Source organism: Triturus cristatus, chromosome 9 (assembly GCF_964204655.1).
Source record: "Triturus cristatus chromosome 9, aTriCri1.1, whole genome shotgun sequence".
In the NCBI taxonomy this organism is placed as follows: Eukaryota; Metazoa; Chordata; class Amphibia; order Caudata; family Salamandridae; genus Triturus; species Triturus cristatus.
This window is the reverse complement of record NC_140592.1, coordinates 920,760,769-920,778,893: the sequence shown is the minus strand read 5'-3', so window position 1 is coordinate 920,778,893 and position 18,125 is coordinate 920,760,769. Positions and strand designations below refer to the sequence as shown.

Here is an 18,125-nt window from a genome sequence, read left to right as displayed (position 1 = left end):
GCCAAAATGCATCAGTGGCTGTGTGGGGACATCCACGATGCTTGCCAGGACTGCCTCCCTGGGGCTGAGTACCCCAGCGCTTTGATTTATGCTGATGCATTACTGATGATTTATCAAACCAGTCAGGGCCACTTAAGGTGGGCTTGTGTGGCAACGACCGATTATGACAACGAGTGTCTGCGTCAATTGGGCAACAGCAAGTACTATACACCGATCCCGAACAACCCCACTCCACGTCTTAAAACTACCATTACTGGTTTGGTTGATTCCGCAGAAAGCAATGGCTGGTTAAGCGAGAAGGAGGCTTCCTTCTTGATCCAAAAAGAACCTAAGACCCCCTATTTTTATGTTCTACCAAAGATCCATAAGGGGGTCACACCAGTACCTGGACGCCCCATAGTATCGGGCATTGACTCAATTCTAGAACCACTGTCTAAGTTCTGCGATCACTTCCTGCAACCATTAGTGAAACGCACGCCCTCTTACATACAGGACACGACAGATGTTCTACGTTTATTGGATCAGACAGATGACACTAATAACATCAACTTCCTCATCACTCTAGACGTGGAAGCCCTTTATACTAATATTCCACAAAGGGCTACTCTCGAAGTGATTGAGGAGGTACTTGGAGGTGAACCTTGGGAATCACCGACTCCAGTGTCCTTCATCATTGAATGCGCCACCATAGCCTTGACAGAGAACTTCTTCGAGTTTAAAGGCCAATTATACCACCAGACTCAAGGTACTTCCATGGGGAGTACCTTTGCTCCAAGTCTAGCCTGTTTGTATATGGCTTGGTTTGAGGGGTTACACATCTTTTGTGACACGAACCCATACCGTCACAACATTCTACTATGGAGACGATTCATAGATGATATTTTGATTTTTTGGTCTGGAGACTCTGGGAGCTACGAAGCTTTCTTTACATGGCTCAACCAGTTGAACCCTCACCTTAACTTCACCATTACAGTATCCCCCTCACAGATCGCATTCCTCGACCTAACTATTATGCTGAGCGAGGGTATTCTTTCTACAACTCTTTACAAAAAGAGCACTGATCGTAATAGCCTGCTTCACTTTACCAGTCACCACCCGAGAGCTCTCAAGGAGAACTTGCCCTTCGGGCAGTTTCTAAGATTAAGACGAAACTGCAGCACGATTGATACCTTCAAGAGTGAAGCCGAAATCCTTTCCAATAAATTACGAGAAAGACAATACCCGCTGAGAAGTATTGCCAAGTCCAAAAAACGGGCACGAAATAACAACAGAGAAGCCCTCTTAGAACCCAGAGAGAACACCATCTCTGTGTCTGACACCCTTACCTGTGTGACAACCTTCTCACCTAACACCAACCAGGTTGTTAAGGTTCTTAAAAAACACTGGAATATCCTTAACACTGGGCAAATGAATCTCGAACTACCAAGATTTGCATACAGACGCACGAAAAACATTAAAGACTTGGTAATACTAACCAGACCAAGACCAAAAACTAAATCTACACAGAACACACTCTGGCAACTGCCTGCAGTGAAGGGACATTTCCCGTGTGGCATGTGCACTGCCTGTACATTTACTTCTGTACACAAAACCATCACCCTTAACACCACTTTTACTTGGGAACTGAGGTCACATACGAATTGCAACACTAGTAATTGCATTTATCTCCTTACATGTCCCTGTGATCTGTACTACGTGGGGATGACGACTAGACCAATTAAAGTACGAATCTCTGAACATCGCAGCAATTTTCGGTGTAAAAAACAGAACACCAAAATCAGTGCCCACTTTCTCGAGAAACAACATTCCCCAGACTCTGTCAAATGGCTGGTTCTAGAAACCCACCCTCAATTGTCACAGCACAGTCTTTTTAAGAAGGAACAAAGATGGATACACCGTCTGTCTTCGAATGTCACTGGGCTTAATGATGATATCCCCTGGGGAGCCCTGAAGCTATAACGTGACATATTCCTGGCAACTGGTTCCTTCTACTTTTATGTTCCAAATGCATCAACATTTAAACATGAGTTCCAATTTACACCTAGGCTCACACTTCGATTCCACAACCCTTTGATATAATTGATCAAGGTGTTCTAGGCACCCTGCCTTTACTGTGCATCCAATTGATTCCAAAACTTTATTGACACCCGGCTTCCCAAGCCAAGATGGCTGACGATATTGTCCTTTTTTGCTTTTTACAAACTCACTCACAGCTGTAGAGTTTGATTTATTATATATATTCTGTATATTTTGTAAAAGTGATAGATTGCGCACACATTCCGTGCTTACACATCAACCCAGCCCGCAATAATAGAATCCTCGCTACTCGCGCGAGTTGAAACCGCGATCACGTGACCCGATCACATGACGTGACCGGAAGCATTTTACCTCGAGCGAACGCTCAGGTTGCCACCTCCCAGACTCGGTGGACCGGGCAGGTCAAATGTCGGAGCGCGAGCGGGGCAGATGTGAGTACATACACGGAACCCGTGTTTTCTCTTTTTTGATTAATAACCACTCCTCCCCTTCCCAGAGCACTTGTGTAACACTCGTGTCAGGAGCACTAGTTAGTTACTTACACCGCTGCCATATGACTGCCTGCATCGGCTACTAGAACTAGGCACCGGCCGATTCACTTGTTATAAATTCAGGAGCTCCTGGAGTATCATTGCCATAGAAGTGGGATCCCATTGTTCTAAACGCCACAACATCACTACAAGCAGCCAGTGCTCGGTAACATGGTATTCACTTAATCTGACATTTTTTCACACATCCAGTGGGAATGCAGCCTGTCAATGGGGCTAATTAATCAGCGTATCCTGATTCCTACTAAATTTTAAATTTTAAAGCGTTTTATGTCCCCATATGTTCTAGCTGTAATTACTGCATTATTTGAGTCCGTTGTCACTCTCTAGTTTAGACCTACTTTTAGAGGTCCTTCGCCGTACGCTGAATCCACCGAGAACTGTTGTGGCCCACAGTCCTACTGATTAGGGTGAGTCTAACGTTGGTTTCTGCCGCTCTGATTGTTTTTACATGTTCCACATAGGTGTTTAGCCACTGTAGTTCACCATGTTGGTACACCACTTTTTAGGAGCAGCTGTTGACGCTCGATCACCAGCAGTCACCACTGTTACATTTTTAACTATGTTGGAGAATGAATCACTTTGTAAGCCTTTTTGTTTGATTTATAATCCCTGATACCTGTGGCTTTATGTCCTCACACTGACCAATTTAATGTATTGTTCTTTCTGCAGGTAGCACCAGACCTCAACAGGTACTTTAGGATTAAGTTTGTTGTTCACATGACCAACTATGATTAGGAGACCACTATATTTTAGATAGTCCCCTGTTACCATTGTAGATATATTTTTTGATAGGTCCTGACGAATCGCGAGCGCACGTGCTCACTGCGAGAAACATGTTGACCACCAATCCCATGCACTACAACTAGAGACATTACACTCTACCTAGTGCTACATACACCTTTTTAACCAGGGAAGGAGACCATTAAAATAAATTGTTTTTTCACACTGGTACTTTCGACCCTGTTTTAAATTCACTTTTTTATATCTACAACACTTAGGCCCACACACCCGCACTTCACCTGACGGCTGTTGGATTAAAAGAACTCCGATAAAGTGCCCCTTTTTAGGGAGCCCGTTAGGCATTGCACCGCCGGCCCGACGAGGAGCAGCCCAGATGATGAAGCATGACACCTGAAAGGGTGTGTGAGGGCATTAAAATCCAACAAAAGGATTACCCACTTTACACATAGTATACATGTAGTCCTTCCAGGCTAAACTTCCCGATTCATCTCCACCTCCTTCCTCTCCCTTAGGAACTACTGGTAGCTTACTTTCTCATAACTTCATTGTCGGGGCACCTTACCAGTTTGGACCTCCCACTCACCCCTTGTGAGCGGAAAAAGCCCCCTTGATCCCTCCCCTTTGTTACCTACATTCTCAGGTCTACCATGAATCGTAAATCTGGGAATGTGCCAAAATGCATCAGTGGCTGTGTGGGGACATCCACGATGCTTGCCAGGACTGCCTCCCTGGGGCTGAGTACCCCAGCGCTTTGATTTATGCTGATGCATTACTGATGATTTATCAAACCAGTCAGGGCCACTTAAGGTGGGCTTGTGTGGCTTGATAAGTCTAATTTTAGTGTTGTTTTGCCCTTTCACCCTGTTGTGTGGGCACAAGGGGACATAACATGATAAGTTTTCCACCTAATCTGGAAAACCTATTTTAGAAAAATACAAAAGACATGGAACAAGATCTGAATTAGCACCTGTTTCATCCTATGAAGGATGGTTGAGTTCATCAGAAAAAAAGGTAATGACCTCTGAACATCTTTGAAGCACAACATGACTTCTCAGTGTAGACATGCTTAATTAAACTCAAGGAACAAATTCATAATATGCAATGTTAATATGGGCTGCAATCACTTCAATTATTTTAAGTAACATAAAAGAGGAAGCAGTTGCATTGGCAGTACCCTTGAGCGGACCAGGAGCATGAATTACCAAAAATGATTGCTGAAGCCTCTACATCTATAGGTTGAGATATTTTTGGGGCTAGACCAAATAAGTCACACCTTGAGGGTAATTCAGAGAAGGATATTGCCAAACAGGCACCTGATTCTTCTAAACAGCACTGGGATAAACAAAAAAATAAAGAAAAAAGGAAGTCATGAAATGGATCTCCCAAACCGGAGTCTACTGAAAATCGCTATATCCTCCATAACTGTGATACGCTTAAACAGCTGTACACTGATACACGCCCTTCTCGTTCCTTTCAGCGCTCACTCAACAGACACTTGGAGACAGGAGGTCAATCAGACCGCAGACAAGAAGAGTACGCAAAACTGAGAAAAACTCACAACGCTCATCTGTCATCATCATGAAAAAGGAAGCTAAACTTCTCCAACAAAAGCCTCAATTACAAAATAAGAAAGTGGCAGGTATTATCCCTAAATTTGCCCCACATATTGAGGACACTACTTCAGTATAAGGAGTGGGCCTGACACCGCTAGGCAGCACAGAGGAGGTCACAATAGTTTGCCAGACTCTTCAAGAGTTTCTGGTGGCGAGAGCAACTAATGAATTTATTCAAGTGGAAGCACCAGATCAGCATTTTAGCTCTCCTGACAGACTGGTTGATTTGGACATCCAAATTGAGGGTGATATATTGTGTACCGTTAAAGTAATTTTTGGTGGAAAATTTAACAAATCCTAATGACATCCTCTTGGTTGAAGTGGATTGGCCAAAGGAAATAAAATGAGAGGGGCCCTTTGTTATAAAGGGACAGGGCTCCGTATCAGACTGAAGACTCACAATTGTTTTCTTTTGAAATCCGAGGTCATCACAAGGGCTCATTTATTCTTATTCCATCTCACAAAATCACACAGATCAGGTTCTGGAACATACTGGCACATTAGATGAGAACCTGGTTAAAATCATGGGCCTGCATTGATTATTTGTACAAATTAGCAAACAAATATGACAGATTGTAATGTCGTGTGTGTTCTCTCTTTGTTTTCTCTTTATACACATTTTATTTGCATGTGATGCTTGTGCAATCATGTATTTTAGCAAAAGAGAAGTAGCAAAAATCTTTTCAATGGATGTTTTACTATGTACAGGATTAGATGATTGTTTATGTATATTGGGATCTGTAATAAGCTTTTTTATTAAATATTTGATGCAGTCATTACTGTTGTGGCACTTTACTTAGGTTTGGGGCTGTGTACATGAACTGTGAATAAGTCTGAGATCTATGTAAGATGGTATATGACATGACTCCTTGTGATGATCTATGATTCCAAAGAGAAATTATAAGGTCTTTACACACAAATGGCATGCCCATATAATTGCATGCAACAGAGCAGGCTACTTGCCTGTCCGCGACTGATCCAAAAGTACCAGAAACCCTGACCGCAAACGGGTGTATTACTCAAGCCCCATGGGATGCAGATATGCCGTACAGCGAGCCAAGAAGTATGGAACCATGGCAGTTTTGGGACCCTTGGAATCTGTCTGGCTACAGGACCAAACCAGCATCAGCACCCCATAGAAGTTCTGTGTTTCTGGTACTTTTGTACCTGTCCCCAGACATATGTACATGCCATTTGTGTGTAATGAACATTAGAATCGCCCCGGGGCACCAACATTCCTTTTGTCCCAAGAAATGCCTGGCACCAATTCGGGCCATAAGAATCGAGAAGAAACATGTTGGCAAGCTGAGGGTCATAGGACAACTGTACTCCTTTTTTGTCTCTCCCCATAATTATCATAAGTATAATTATTTTCATCGTGCCCATTCATCCCGTGAATAAAGGGATACCTGGGCATGGATGAGTCATTTTCAGTAGTAATATCAATCTCCAGGCACAAAAAAAGAATATATGTATATATACACAAAGAGCTCCCTTGAATATGGTTGAGCCCATCCTGGATTCAGCAGATGGTGGAGAATGTCACTACTAGAGGGAGTGAGTGAGGATTGCATATAAAAAGTAAAGCCTATTCTTCCCCTGTAGTTGAAGACACCCCACTATGTTACTTTGGCTCTGTGGGTTTACGTATGCTTTGGGCAAACAGGTACTTTATCGTCTTGAGGTTTCACGTTCCCGGGAGAACATAGTTGAATCTTCTCTAACTGCTTAAAAGGTCTCCCTTCCCTTCCGGGTGGTTTCCTTCCTTCAAAAGAAAATCCACCTTTTTGTGTCAGTAAAGATATAATAATACCTTCTTTCTCCGTCCTTGTTCCTGGCACTGTTAAACAAGAGTATGCCGCAGAGTGGGCTCTTGTACAAGCCCATTATTATAATGTAACCATGAAGGCTGAGATAAAGACTCCCTATATCATTTTATACCTAAACATTTCAGCTCACAAGTTCAACCACAACACCCAATTAAGAATGAAGCTAAATGCCCATTTAGAGAAATTCTAAAACAACTAGAATATAAAGGCATCGTTGAGCCTTATATCCCACCAATGATCAATGCTTTGTAGCGAAACCAGATCATCCATACTGTTTAGTCTTAGAGTTCACACATTCAAACAGTTATACATGCACATTTGCTGCACAAAATTCACACAGTGCAGCACTAATGAATAACATGGTGGGCAAAAAATATTAAACCATTTTAGGCATTCAAATGGCATTTTCTGCCAGAAATTAGTGCCTGAAAGCAGACATTTAACCGCACTCACAGCTTTAGGGCACCAAAAATTATTTTTACGACTCCTTCACGGGTTCAACAATAGCCCTGGTTTCTTCTCTGCCCGAGTAACATCAATTTTACATGAAACTGATTTGAAAGCATTATCATATATCAATGATATATATCTTCTAGATGATGATTTAAAATACATCTAGCCAGAGGAGATCACATAGTTTGGGGATTTGCTGGACAAGCCTACAAATTAAACTTTCAAAAAACAAAGATTGCCTATCTTAGTGTCCTATTCCTGGAATACGAGTTGTCATATGAAGGCAAAAGCTTGGCACCAAATGTCCTAGAGAAATGTGCACTCCTGCAACCAACAAATACAATTAAAAAACCTACAATAATTTTTGTGCTTTCCAACTTAGGTAGAACATACATAAACAATTATGCAAAACAGGTGAAATTGTTTTATGAATTAATCAGCCCAGACATTTCAAGCACATATTGGACACAAGTACATACACAGATTCTGAGAACACTGCTAACGGACATGCTTGCATCCAGACACTTACACACGTGTCAACACCACAAATTTGGTGATCCACATAATTGTGGGAGCCACTGGCTACATATATGTCTCTTTCAATGAAGGTGATACTGTACTGACTGCATATAAATCGCATTTATGAAATGTGTATTGCACCGGCAGAAAAAATACTGACTGCAGTTCAGACAGCTGTTATGAAGGAAAGATTGTGGGCTCAGTGGAAATGCATAAATGTGGTAACTCCCATTACTGCCTTAGAGGCTGTCACAAAGGCCATCATTCCTAAAATGAAAGCCTTACATCCTAGATTGATACAGTGGGCCACCTCCTTGACAGCTACTGAAGTAGACTATGGATGGACCTTATTATGCCTTTGGTGGTCCTCCTGTGGCACCACCACCACTCCATCCGCAGGAATACCGCCAAGGCTGTGGTGCACCCTGCTGCCAGATTCAGAGTGCTGTTGCTGTTTCACAGCGGTGGCTGTGTCACGCTCATAGAAGTGACAGCGCCTGCAGCACATTCCTGCATGGTGTGGCATGCATGCCACAGTGTGCAGGAAGGGGTGTTATTAAGGGGGGCACAACATGGCCCCTCTAGCATGCACCATCAGGCCTAGATCCAGCTGGTAGTTGCCTCTCCGCCACCATTTTCATGGTGGGCTCACCGCCTTGATAAGGGTGGTGAAAAGGCAACTCGTAATATGCTTGGCTGTGCCGGCAGCTGCACTGCCAGTGGATTCAGGCTGGTTGCAGATCCTTGTTGCTGGAAGAGCCGGCGGTCTCGTGGCAGTCCAACCACCACAATCAAAATACTGCTGGTAGACCCTCAGTGTGGTGATGGTTGGACCGCCTTCATGAGTATGGTGGTCCTGAGGAAAGCTGTACTTGTAATAAGGCCCTTGTCTTGTAGTTCCTATAAACTACAACATACACTGTAGGATTGGTGTCCAGACTGATTCTAGACACCCCAACAGGGTATGCAAGGTATGCTAACCTGTATACCAGCTAGCTCACAGTGCCACTAGAAACCACTCTTACGAAGGAGAGAATAGTTCTTGGAAACTATCGAACATGACAACCCTGATCCATCAGGACCGTGGAAACAGTGCGATACTTTTCGCTCAGTCACTCATGCTTACTATGTCTCAGACAGATACACAGAATAAATGGTGGGGACTTTTTTCAATAAGCATTTATTGAGCTAGCCTCATTCTAGTGTAAAATAGGTGTTATGTTATTTGAATTAATTTTCTATAGCGCTCGACTCACCTATGGACATCTCGGCGCTGCCTAGAAAATAGTAACCTGAGTATGGAACGAACAAAGAGCGAATCAGAGAAAGCAATTAGAACAGAAAGTCTTTCAACTGTTTCCTAAAAATACAGTATCTGGAAATTTTACGCAGGGCCATGGGGAGCTCATTCCAATATCTTGGAGCGATATATGAAAAGGCTCTGCCCCCTGTGCGAGTCAGGAGAATTCAGGGAACCTGAAGGAGGCCTAGTGTGCTGGATCTGGGATTCCTGCAGGGAGAATATTTTACGAGTTTTTTTGCAAGTAGAGAGGACCTCTATTTTTCAGAGCATTATAGGTTAGACAACAAATTTTAAAAAAGGATCTTTTTTTTACTTGTAACCAATGCAGTTCCCTAAGCAGCAGAGTCAAGGGGGAGCCTGCAGGACGTTTGAGAATCATTCTAACTGCGGTGTTCTGTACTACTTACAATTTAGCCAGTAGGGTCTCTCCCACTTCCGCCAACAGAGCATTTCTATAGTCCAGACGACTGATTACCATTGCCTGAACTAAGGTCTTGCGGTGGGAGGTAGGCATATATGGAAGAATTTTTCGAAGCAGACGTAGACTTATAATAACAGGAGCTGGTGGTGGCAGCAATGTGGTCCTTCATGGTCAGTGCCTGGTCCAACTTTAAACCTAGATTTTTTACAGATTGTTTGGGAACAGGAGCTGTACCCAATTGAGAGTGCCACCAGTCGTCAGAACAGATGTCCGAGGCTTTTCCCATTAGTATAACCTCGGTTTTTCCTGGGTTCAATTGAAGACAGTTTTCTGTCATCCAATTTGAGATAGCGAGCATGCTGATGGCGAAGCGGGTTTTCTCTGTAGCTGGATTTGGACCGATGGTAAACATAAGCTGCATATCATCAGCATATGAGATGATCTCAAATCCCAGCTGCTCGACTATCCTTGCCAGGGGAGCCATGAATATATTGAATAAAGTCGGGCTCAAACAGGAGTCCTGAGGGACACCCCTATCAAGATGCATTTTGGCTGAGGTGTAAGGTCCTAGCATGATAGTTTGAGTTCTTTCAGACAAAAAGTGTTGCAGCCATTTCAAGGCTGTCCCCTGGATACCACAGGAGAGTAGTCTCTCCGCCAGCTTTGAATGCGCGATGGTATTAAATGCTGCGGAGAGATCTAGGAGAATCAGTACTACTGCTCCTCCTACATCTATTATCTGCCTGAGGGAGTCAGTCACTGCCAAAATGGCAGTCTCAGTGCTGAAACCTGTCCGGAAGCCCGACTGAGATGGATCCAGGATTTGATTGGATTCCAAGTATGAACTTAGTTGTCTGTTGATAATGCTTTCCAGCTGTTTGCCCAGAAGCGGAAGTAAAGAAAAGGGACAATAGTTGTTCAAAATTAACGGGTCCGCTGTTGTTTCTTTTAGTAATGGACGGACAAACGCATCCTTCCATGTGCTAGGGATGGTGCCAGTTACTATTGAGTGGTTGAAGATGTCTCGAATTTCAGGGGCACAACTTGTGGCTAGGAAAGCCATTGTCTTTGGCGGGCAGGGATCTGACGGCGAACCAGATTTGGCAGTAGCGAGGCCTTTAGAAACCTCCTCAATCGAGGTCAGTTCGAAACTATCTAGAGTGCTACTTGCTATCTTTCCTAACTCCTCCAATTTGGTGGGAGGTACGGAAGTAAGGGGGGTTGTTTATGAGAAATTCTCATAGATTTTAGATATATTTTCATGGAAGTAAATCACAAAGGAGTTGCAAAACTCCTGAGATTCCATTGGTGACTGTCTACATACTTTTGGGGATACAAAGTCCCTTACTATACCAAATAAGGCTTTTGGGGAATTGCTGGCATGTTCTATTTGGTTAATGATGAACAGACGTCTGGCTGCTTTTAGATTCAAATGGTATCTGGACAAGGGCTGTCTATAAAGTAGTCTAGGTTTTTCCATCTTTAGCTCCCCCGAAAACCAGGGGCTAGAAGGCCGCCGTTGAGAAGTGCCGTATTTATTTTTTGGTATTACGGTGTCAAAGGCTGCTCCTAGGGCAGTGTTGAAGGCCTCCAACATTTTGGATACTTCCATGGCGTTCTTTGCTGGTTCCAAGGAATAAGCCTTGTTAAAGGCTTCTAATGAGAGATTGCGCCATGGCCTGTGCAGCTCTAGTTTTTGTCCTGTAGATATTTCTAAGCTCCTCTGACATGACTGATGAATGGAAAACGTGATCATGGAATGATCTGTCCATGTGAGGGGTCTGGAGGGCTACAACTCAACTGGTCTGAGTTGGAAAAGATTAAATCTAATAAGTGGCCAGCCCGATGAGTTGGGCCTTCAACTCTTTGAGTGAGTCCCATTAACTCCAGGGAGGAATTTTTTTTATTTACCTCAGGGTTGGTAACATTTTGCCCATGACAGTTAAAGTCCCCCAGCAGAAGAAATGTATTTGAAGCAAGCACATGTAGGGCTATATGTTCCACCAGAAGGTCCGTAAAGTTGGCTTTGGATCCTGGAGGGCGATAAATTAAAGCTCCATACCAGCTATCAGAGGGAGATAAAGTGATCTTAAAAATTCCCAATACTAAGCAATCATTGCTTAAGGTGGAAACCCAATTCACAGAGAGGTGATTTTTAAAAGCAATGGCTTTGCCCCCTCCTGTTTTTCCTTCCCTGTCCAGATGGATACATTTATAATTCTCTGGAATGGCCAGGTTTATCAGGGGATGAGGTGTGTTTGAATAACCATTAGACAGAAACAGATATACATGATTTGAAGCACTAACAGAGTAAAAGGATGGTAGATTTCTACCATCATGCTAAAACAATGAATACTGGCAAGTATATAAAATACATGACAGTAAAATGCGTACTCCTACAGTGCGACCCTAACTATATGTACCTAAGTGTACCTAGCATGTATATAGGTGTAAAAGCCAAGAATCCCCGTAGAATAAAGTCAACCCCGTTACCTGAAGTGAAAGACTTTGGGACCCTGTCTTGGTCTCAAGATGGACACCCCACAAGGTATGTCAGACCACTGTGAGCTGGAGTGTCTGCATGCAGGAACCTCAGCATCTTGCTACAGTGTGTCAGCATGGAAGTCCTTTTCTCCTCTGACTGCCTCAGCAAGATATGGTGTTTATATACCCAAAGTGGTACCCTCAGGGGTACCACCTTGCTGTGTTATTTCGGACTTGCTGGAAGGAATGACCCTTATTCATAGTTGTTATGCAGGAGATGATAGTTCTGCTGAGTTTTCAAGATTCCTCATGCATAATGGAAGAGGCTAGTTTTCAGGGAAAAACCTACGTCCTGTAAGAAGTATCGTAACTAGGTAAAAGGTCCGTCCCAAGAACCGTTATGTAGTGGTAGGGGAGAATATAGGTGAAAGGTTAGGTGACTCCCTGAGCCTATATTGAGGTACCTATATGAAACATAACAGTTTTTTACTACAAACACAAGATTTCCTCTAATATGAACAAGAATACCCTAGGCCCAGTGATGTTTTGCCTCTTGACCAGTATGACATTATTGTCTTTACTGACAGTTCAGCCCAGACCATAGTTGAAACTAAACAGCAATACACAGCCGCTTGCACAGCAGTACACAGATTCTTGAGGAATGGAGAATTCCACCCTCTGAAAACATTTTACCCAATCTCTATGGGATTGTACTGCCCAACTGGTTGAACTCAAAACTCTAATTCTAGCCCGAGAGAATACAGATACTGAATTTACCACTCTCATAGTGTGTGATTCAGATTATTGTGTCCAGTCTTTTAATGAGCATTTCCATGAAAGGCGCCCGGGCTCACCTGCGCCCACTCCACCCACCCCACCACTTCTTTATTGTGGCGGCCACACTGAGAGCAACCGCTGCCTAGGCTTAACCTAAAATGGGGCCTTGAGGCACATTGCTTAAAATATGCTACAGCTTTACACACATGAGGAATCCAGAGATTGGTGACTGATGATGATAAATCGCGAGAAGTGAATCATAGCGCAGTAAGATTATGGCTTTTGCTTGTATGCAATGATGGTACACACGCAGAACTATCTGTCAACAAACAGTTAAGAACAAGGCTTTAATATTTTTATATAATGAAGTTTCTGCAATTTCTGACTTTCTCTTCCCCTATTTCTTTCAACAGGAGGCCAATCGATAACATTTCTTAAAATTATTTATCTCCTTCTACTTTTTTATCTTAGTGGATGGACCTCAATCAGCAAAGTATTTCATCATAAGTACAATGTTGGCTAAAAACTTTCTTTATTAATTTATGCGGAGATTTGCAATGAGTGCTGCTTAAAGTAACACTTTTGATCCATTTGAAATGTGTCAGAGAGTAGCAAAGAGGAAGAAAGATGACCACTGCCAAGTGTTAATTTTGAGCTGCTAAAAAGTGAGAGAAGTGTTGGAAAAAACCTAAATGAACAGCTGCTGATTCTGGTATTTTTTCTAATGGGAAACAGCCCAAAAAAACGTGATGGGTGAAATTTAACCTCTAGGGGCTTTTTTGTTAGCATGCCAGAGGGCTCTTGTTCATCTTTATTGATTAACACTTTTGTTTTTTATTTCAAATTAACAATTTTAAACTCAGTATTTATATTAAAGTGAGTCAGATCTTCATTTTTACTCGAGGCTTTTGCACTATACGAGCAGACGATGAAGCAGGAAAAATTAGTGGTGGGAAAAAGCTGAACTCTGGTGGATCTACGTATGCGCTAGGAATTTGTTGCATGCTTACTCTTTCCTGAGGGAGCGTCTCCACATCTCTAATGTCGCAACAGATAGAGCATCTTCCACCTTCTCCATGTTTCCTTCATTCGGTAAAATGAAGAGTGCTGACGCATTTCCGGCGTAGGGCAGTTCTACTACGGTGCAGCCCAATTTTCGATCTCTCCATGAGCGATTTGAAGTGTAGCTGTGCATCATAGGGACTCGTACGGTAGTAACATTGTTGACAAAGAAATCGGCTTCTGTTGTTAGCTTGGGGTCAAATGGTTTTTCCCACTTGCCTTAAAAAAAAGAGAAAGTGAGAAAGAAATGTTAAAAATTATTGACGTCTGGGGGAGATAATATGAGAGAGAAGATAGAATGAGCAAGAGAAAGAAGGTAAAGGAAAGAATGTGGGAGAAAGGCAGAAAAATAGGCTGAACGCATATTTAATGAGAAAGAAAGCTGAGGGGGAGGTACCATAGAAAATAGAATGTGAATGTAGTAGAGAGGGTGAGAGAGCGGGGGATAAAGCGAGATCTTCATAGATTAATTTACATAACTAAACTTAGGCACAACTTTAATAAGATTTTGCCTCGGGTTGGATCACTTTTGTTCCGCAAACCCGATGCAAAATCCATGTTGGGATTTTGCAAGCCAATCAAATCAAGATTTGTGTTGGATGTGATCCCAAAAGTAACAGAAGGCAGTGCTGAAAACTACCTTACATTACCTTGCATCAGGGAGGCGATGCATAGGTGGAGAATGGGTTTTCACCTGCAGTCACCCAGGTATTTTGACACAAACCCATATTTAATAAATCCAGTCAACATGGGCTTGTGCCAAAAATTGTGAGCCTACCCAAGTTTGGGGTAACAAGGAAAAATGTCTTTATTTCTCCTTGTTACATCCTCTTTGCATGTATGCCGCTTTTTGCAGCACACACACAAAAAGAAATAAGCCTCTAAGAATAGTTTTCCTGCCGGAAGGTATCTATTTCTGTGCAAGAGCTATTCTGACGACAACCCAGGTACCCTTAGATTGTGGCGCAAAAGAGCCTGCATTGGTGTCCTTGTGCGCCAACAATTCCTCCTGTTACCTCCAGTAAGTCCAACATAGCATGATTGCTTAGAGGTCTTCGGAGGCCACGCCCCCTTTCTCCACCACTCTGGTGTACTGCTGGCTCATGGTGCACTGCTGGCTGGGGGATGAAGTCTCCTTGGCTCCAGATGGTCCTTGGGGGCCAACTACCCCTCCTGTCACCTCCAGTAAGTCCCACACAGCTGGATTGCTAAGAAGATGTTAGAAGCCACACCTCCTTTCTCCACCACCCTGCAAATGCGCCTCCTGGCGCACTACTGGTTTGGGGGAAGAAGTCCACTTTAGTCCTCAGGCCCTCAGTAGTACAGTGGAATTCAGAGATTTGTATCTGCTTTAGAAAGTTGTTGCATTAGTTAATTTATTTATCTTGCACTTAAGAATTAATCGTTCGGCTGATGGGAAAACATGGCGGCGGCTAACTAGGCTGCTGCGGCACCCTGAGGCGAGCTCCCGTCGGAGTTGAACCCACCTCGTCATGCGATGAAGTTATAACCGAAACTTGATGTTCAGAGATGTAGGGTCTGTGATGGAGATTGTCGGGGCTTTCAACATTCCATTTTGAATCAAGAAACACGCATTTCGGATCAGGTTTGTTTTCACCAGGCGGTTGTCCCTTTAACGAACGCCGAAGATGCAATACTGTGTTTCTCCATTAGACGCCCCGCGTTACGTTGCCTGCCTGTGTTCCGTCTTCAGCTTTCGCCTGCGTGGCTCCTCTCTGGATGGTGCTTGCCGAGTTTTTTCTCCCCATACTGGCTCCGTGTGTATCATTTTTTCGACTGTGGCGAGAGTGCTTCAGTGTTCCTTGAAGAACGCCCCCCAGGAGCTAATTACCGGCCAAAATTCGTTTTCTTCATCACTGCAAGAGCCCCCGGGGAAGCCGAGGCTGCGTCTGTGGTCAGCCGCGCTGGAGCTAAGGCGGGGGAGAAAGGTGCGGAGCCTGGTCCAGTCACGTCGAGGTACTGCCAATGGGGCTAGATCCAAAGCGGTAGCCACTAAGGACGCGTCAGGTGGGTTGCAGAAGTCTGTGATATCGCCTCCTCAGGGAGAAGCCGAGGGAGGAAGGTTGGCGAAAAGTTTTTTTCTCTGTGGTGAGAGTTCTAAGAGTGTTAATACGCTGGCTGAACTGCCGCCTGGGCCTGAGGTTTCTCGTGGGGAGTTTGTTGACTGTTTATTTACCGCTGATGGGGAGCAGGTTATTCAAGAGTCAAGTGAGGTAGTTTCACAAGCTCTAGGTACTGTTCAGCATTCTCAGTTTCTGGTCAGAGGGAAATCTTCTTCCTATCTAAATACAGAAGTCAAGGCTAGAGGGAGCAAACATAAATCTAAATCCAAAGTAAAGGGTCCTAAGGTAGTACTATCTTTAGGATCCAAGATCACTCCATCACTTAGATCTTATTTTAAAGCGGTCCCCCAGATTCTCAATCTTGTGGAAGATCATAATATGGCAGGGGTTTTGATTGTCCCAGACACTCTCCCCTTTCCATCTGAAAATGGGTCATCATTATCCTCCCGCATACCAGCTAGGGACGAAGCCACAGAAGAGGGATCGGCTACACCGCTACAATGTACCCCACAAGTGAAAGGCCTAGAAGAAGCCGGGACAGGTCAAGAGGTGGTGTTGGGAGCTCAGGCATCAGGGGGTTTGTCTATCATCGAACAGTGTCCTCCCTTGAGTCCCTCTCTAAACCTGACAAGGTCGGCAAGATCCAATTCCGATGTACAGGTGGTAGCGACCTCTGTGGTGGAAGGGGCAGCTGGTGGAGAGGGTCCGGATGAAGTCAACATCAAGGCTCTGCATCAGAATGCTTCTGCTGGTGTTATTACTGCCAACCTTGAGGCGGAATCTTCCATCTCTGTCGCCTCGTTGTTGGGGATGTTCTCTGCGCTCACGATGGAGATTAGGAAGGGGTTTTCTGAGTCTTCTGCAAATCAGTTAGAGATAAGGAAACACTGTGAAGCTCTGGACAATAAGATTGAGGGGTTGTATGTCAGAACAGGAGCTTTGGAAGAGACCTCTGCAGCACTCTCTACTAATATGAAGCAAGTTAAGGATGATATAAAAAAGGTTACTAGAGAGGAGCAAAGTCTAAACGAGAGATTGGAGTCATTAGAAAATAATGCCAGGCGGGGGAATATACGGATTCTCAATATTCCGGAAGGTTCTGAGGGCTCTGATATAAAGCATTTTATTTCTGTTTTGTTAAAGGAGTCCCTGGGCTTAGAGCACTCAGTAGAGGAGTTAGCCATGGACATACAACGAGTCCACAGAGATCCCTTTCGGCGGAATCCCCAGAGATCGAAGCCCCGTAAGATTCTGGTCAACTTCCATACGTATGTGCTGAAGGAGCAGATCCTAAATTTGGCATTAAAGCCAAAATCTCTTGTGGGGAGTGGGTTTACTTTCTTAGTTAGGTCTGACCTCTCTAGAATTACATTGGAGAAGCAATGGGAGTTTGGGAGGAGACTGGACGCTTTTAGGAAAGTAGGAGCAACAGCTCAGCTCATGTTTCCGGCAGCCATCAAAGTTATGCATAATAATCGGATGTATAACATCAGGTCAGTTCAGGAAGCCGATGAGCTTTTGTTGATTCTAGGCAAGGAGCATAAATAGTCTAAATATGCATCGCTATAACCTTGGTGTCTCTCTCCTGATAAGCCTTATAGACCGCGTTCATCTTTAACATATAGGTCTGTATAGGTCTAGCCTCCTTACTTTATGCCATATTTTTTTTTTTTTTTTTTTTTTTAACACAAAAAATGTCTTTTTCTCTTCCGATCTCCATGCAGCTAAATTGGCCAAAGTTATGTTTTGGTTACTTTTTTTTTTTTTTTTGCTTTTGCCTCATGGGTGGGGGCTTACATCATCGACGTATATTTTTCATATCTTATTTTCCATCGCTGGTAGGGAGGGGGTTCTCTTTGAGGGGAGCCTTGTCAAGGGGTGCTTCTACCAGTTCTTTTCCGGCTAGATAACACAAGGGTTTTCCAAGGGGGGTGGGGTAGCTGGGAGATGTTTCACGGGGGTAGGAGGGGGGTGGGGGGGTGGCAAAAATATAAAATGGTCCTCATAGCTCGAAGCAGTTCTATTAAAGATGGAAGTAGGCATATATTGATTCAGGAACCAATGCAACAAACGGTAATCTTGGCTTTGTTTTTACAGTTTTTTCCCTTTAAGTATGGGTAGTGTAAAATATATCTCCTGGAATGTTAATGGCCTCCGCACCAAGCCCAGAGCTAATAGAATCATGCAATATTTGCGGGATTTGGATGCGCAGGTCTTGGTGCTCCAGGAGACACACCTAACTCACACGGAA

At 43.7% G+C, this 18,125-nt stretch overlaps 1 protein-coding gene across 2 annotated transcripts in view; it reads right to left on the bottom strand.

Moving 5' to 3' along the window:
- LOC146799060 (alpha-1-antiproteinase-like) overlaps nt 1-18,125 on the bottom strand; it is a 200,441-nt gene that overhangs the window by 25,457 nt on the left and 156,859 nt on the right. For both annotated transcript variants that reach the window (XM_085626466.1, XM_085626467.1), the window contains exon 3: nt 13,739-14,009. In XM_085626466.1, coding sequence (XP_085482592.1) covers nt 13,739-14,009 — 271 coding nt within the window. The remainder of the gene's footprint in view (nt 1-13,738; nt 14,010-18,125) is intronic.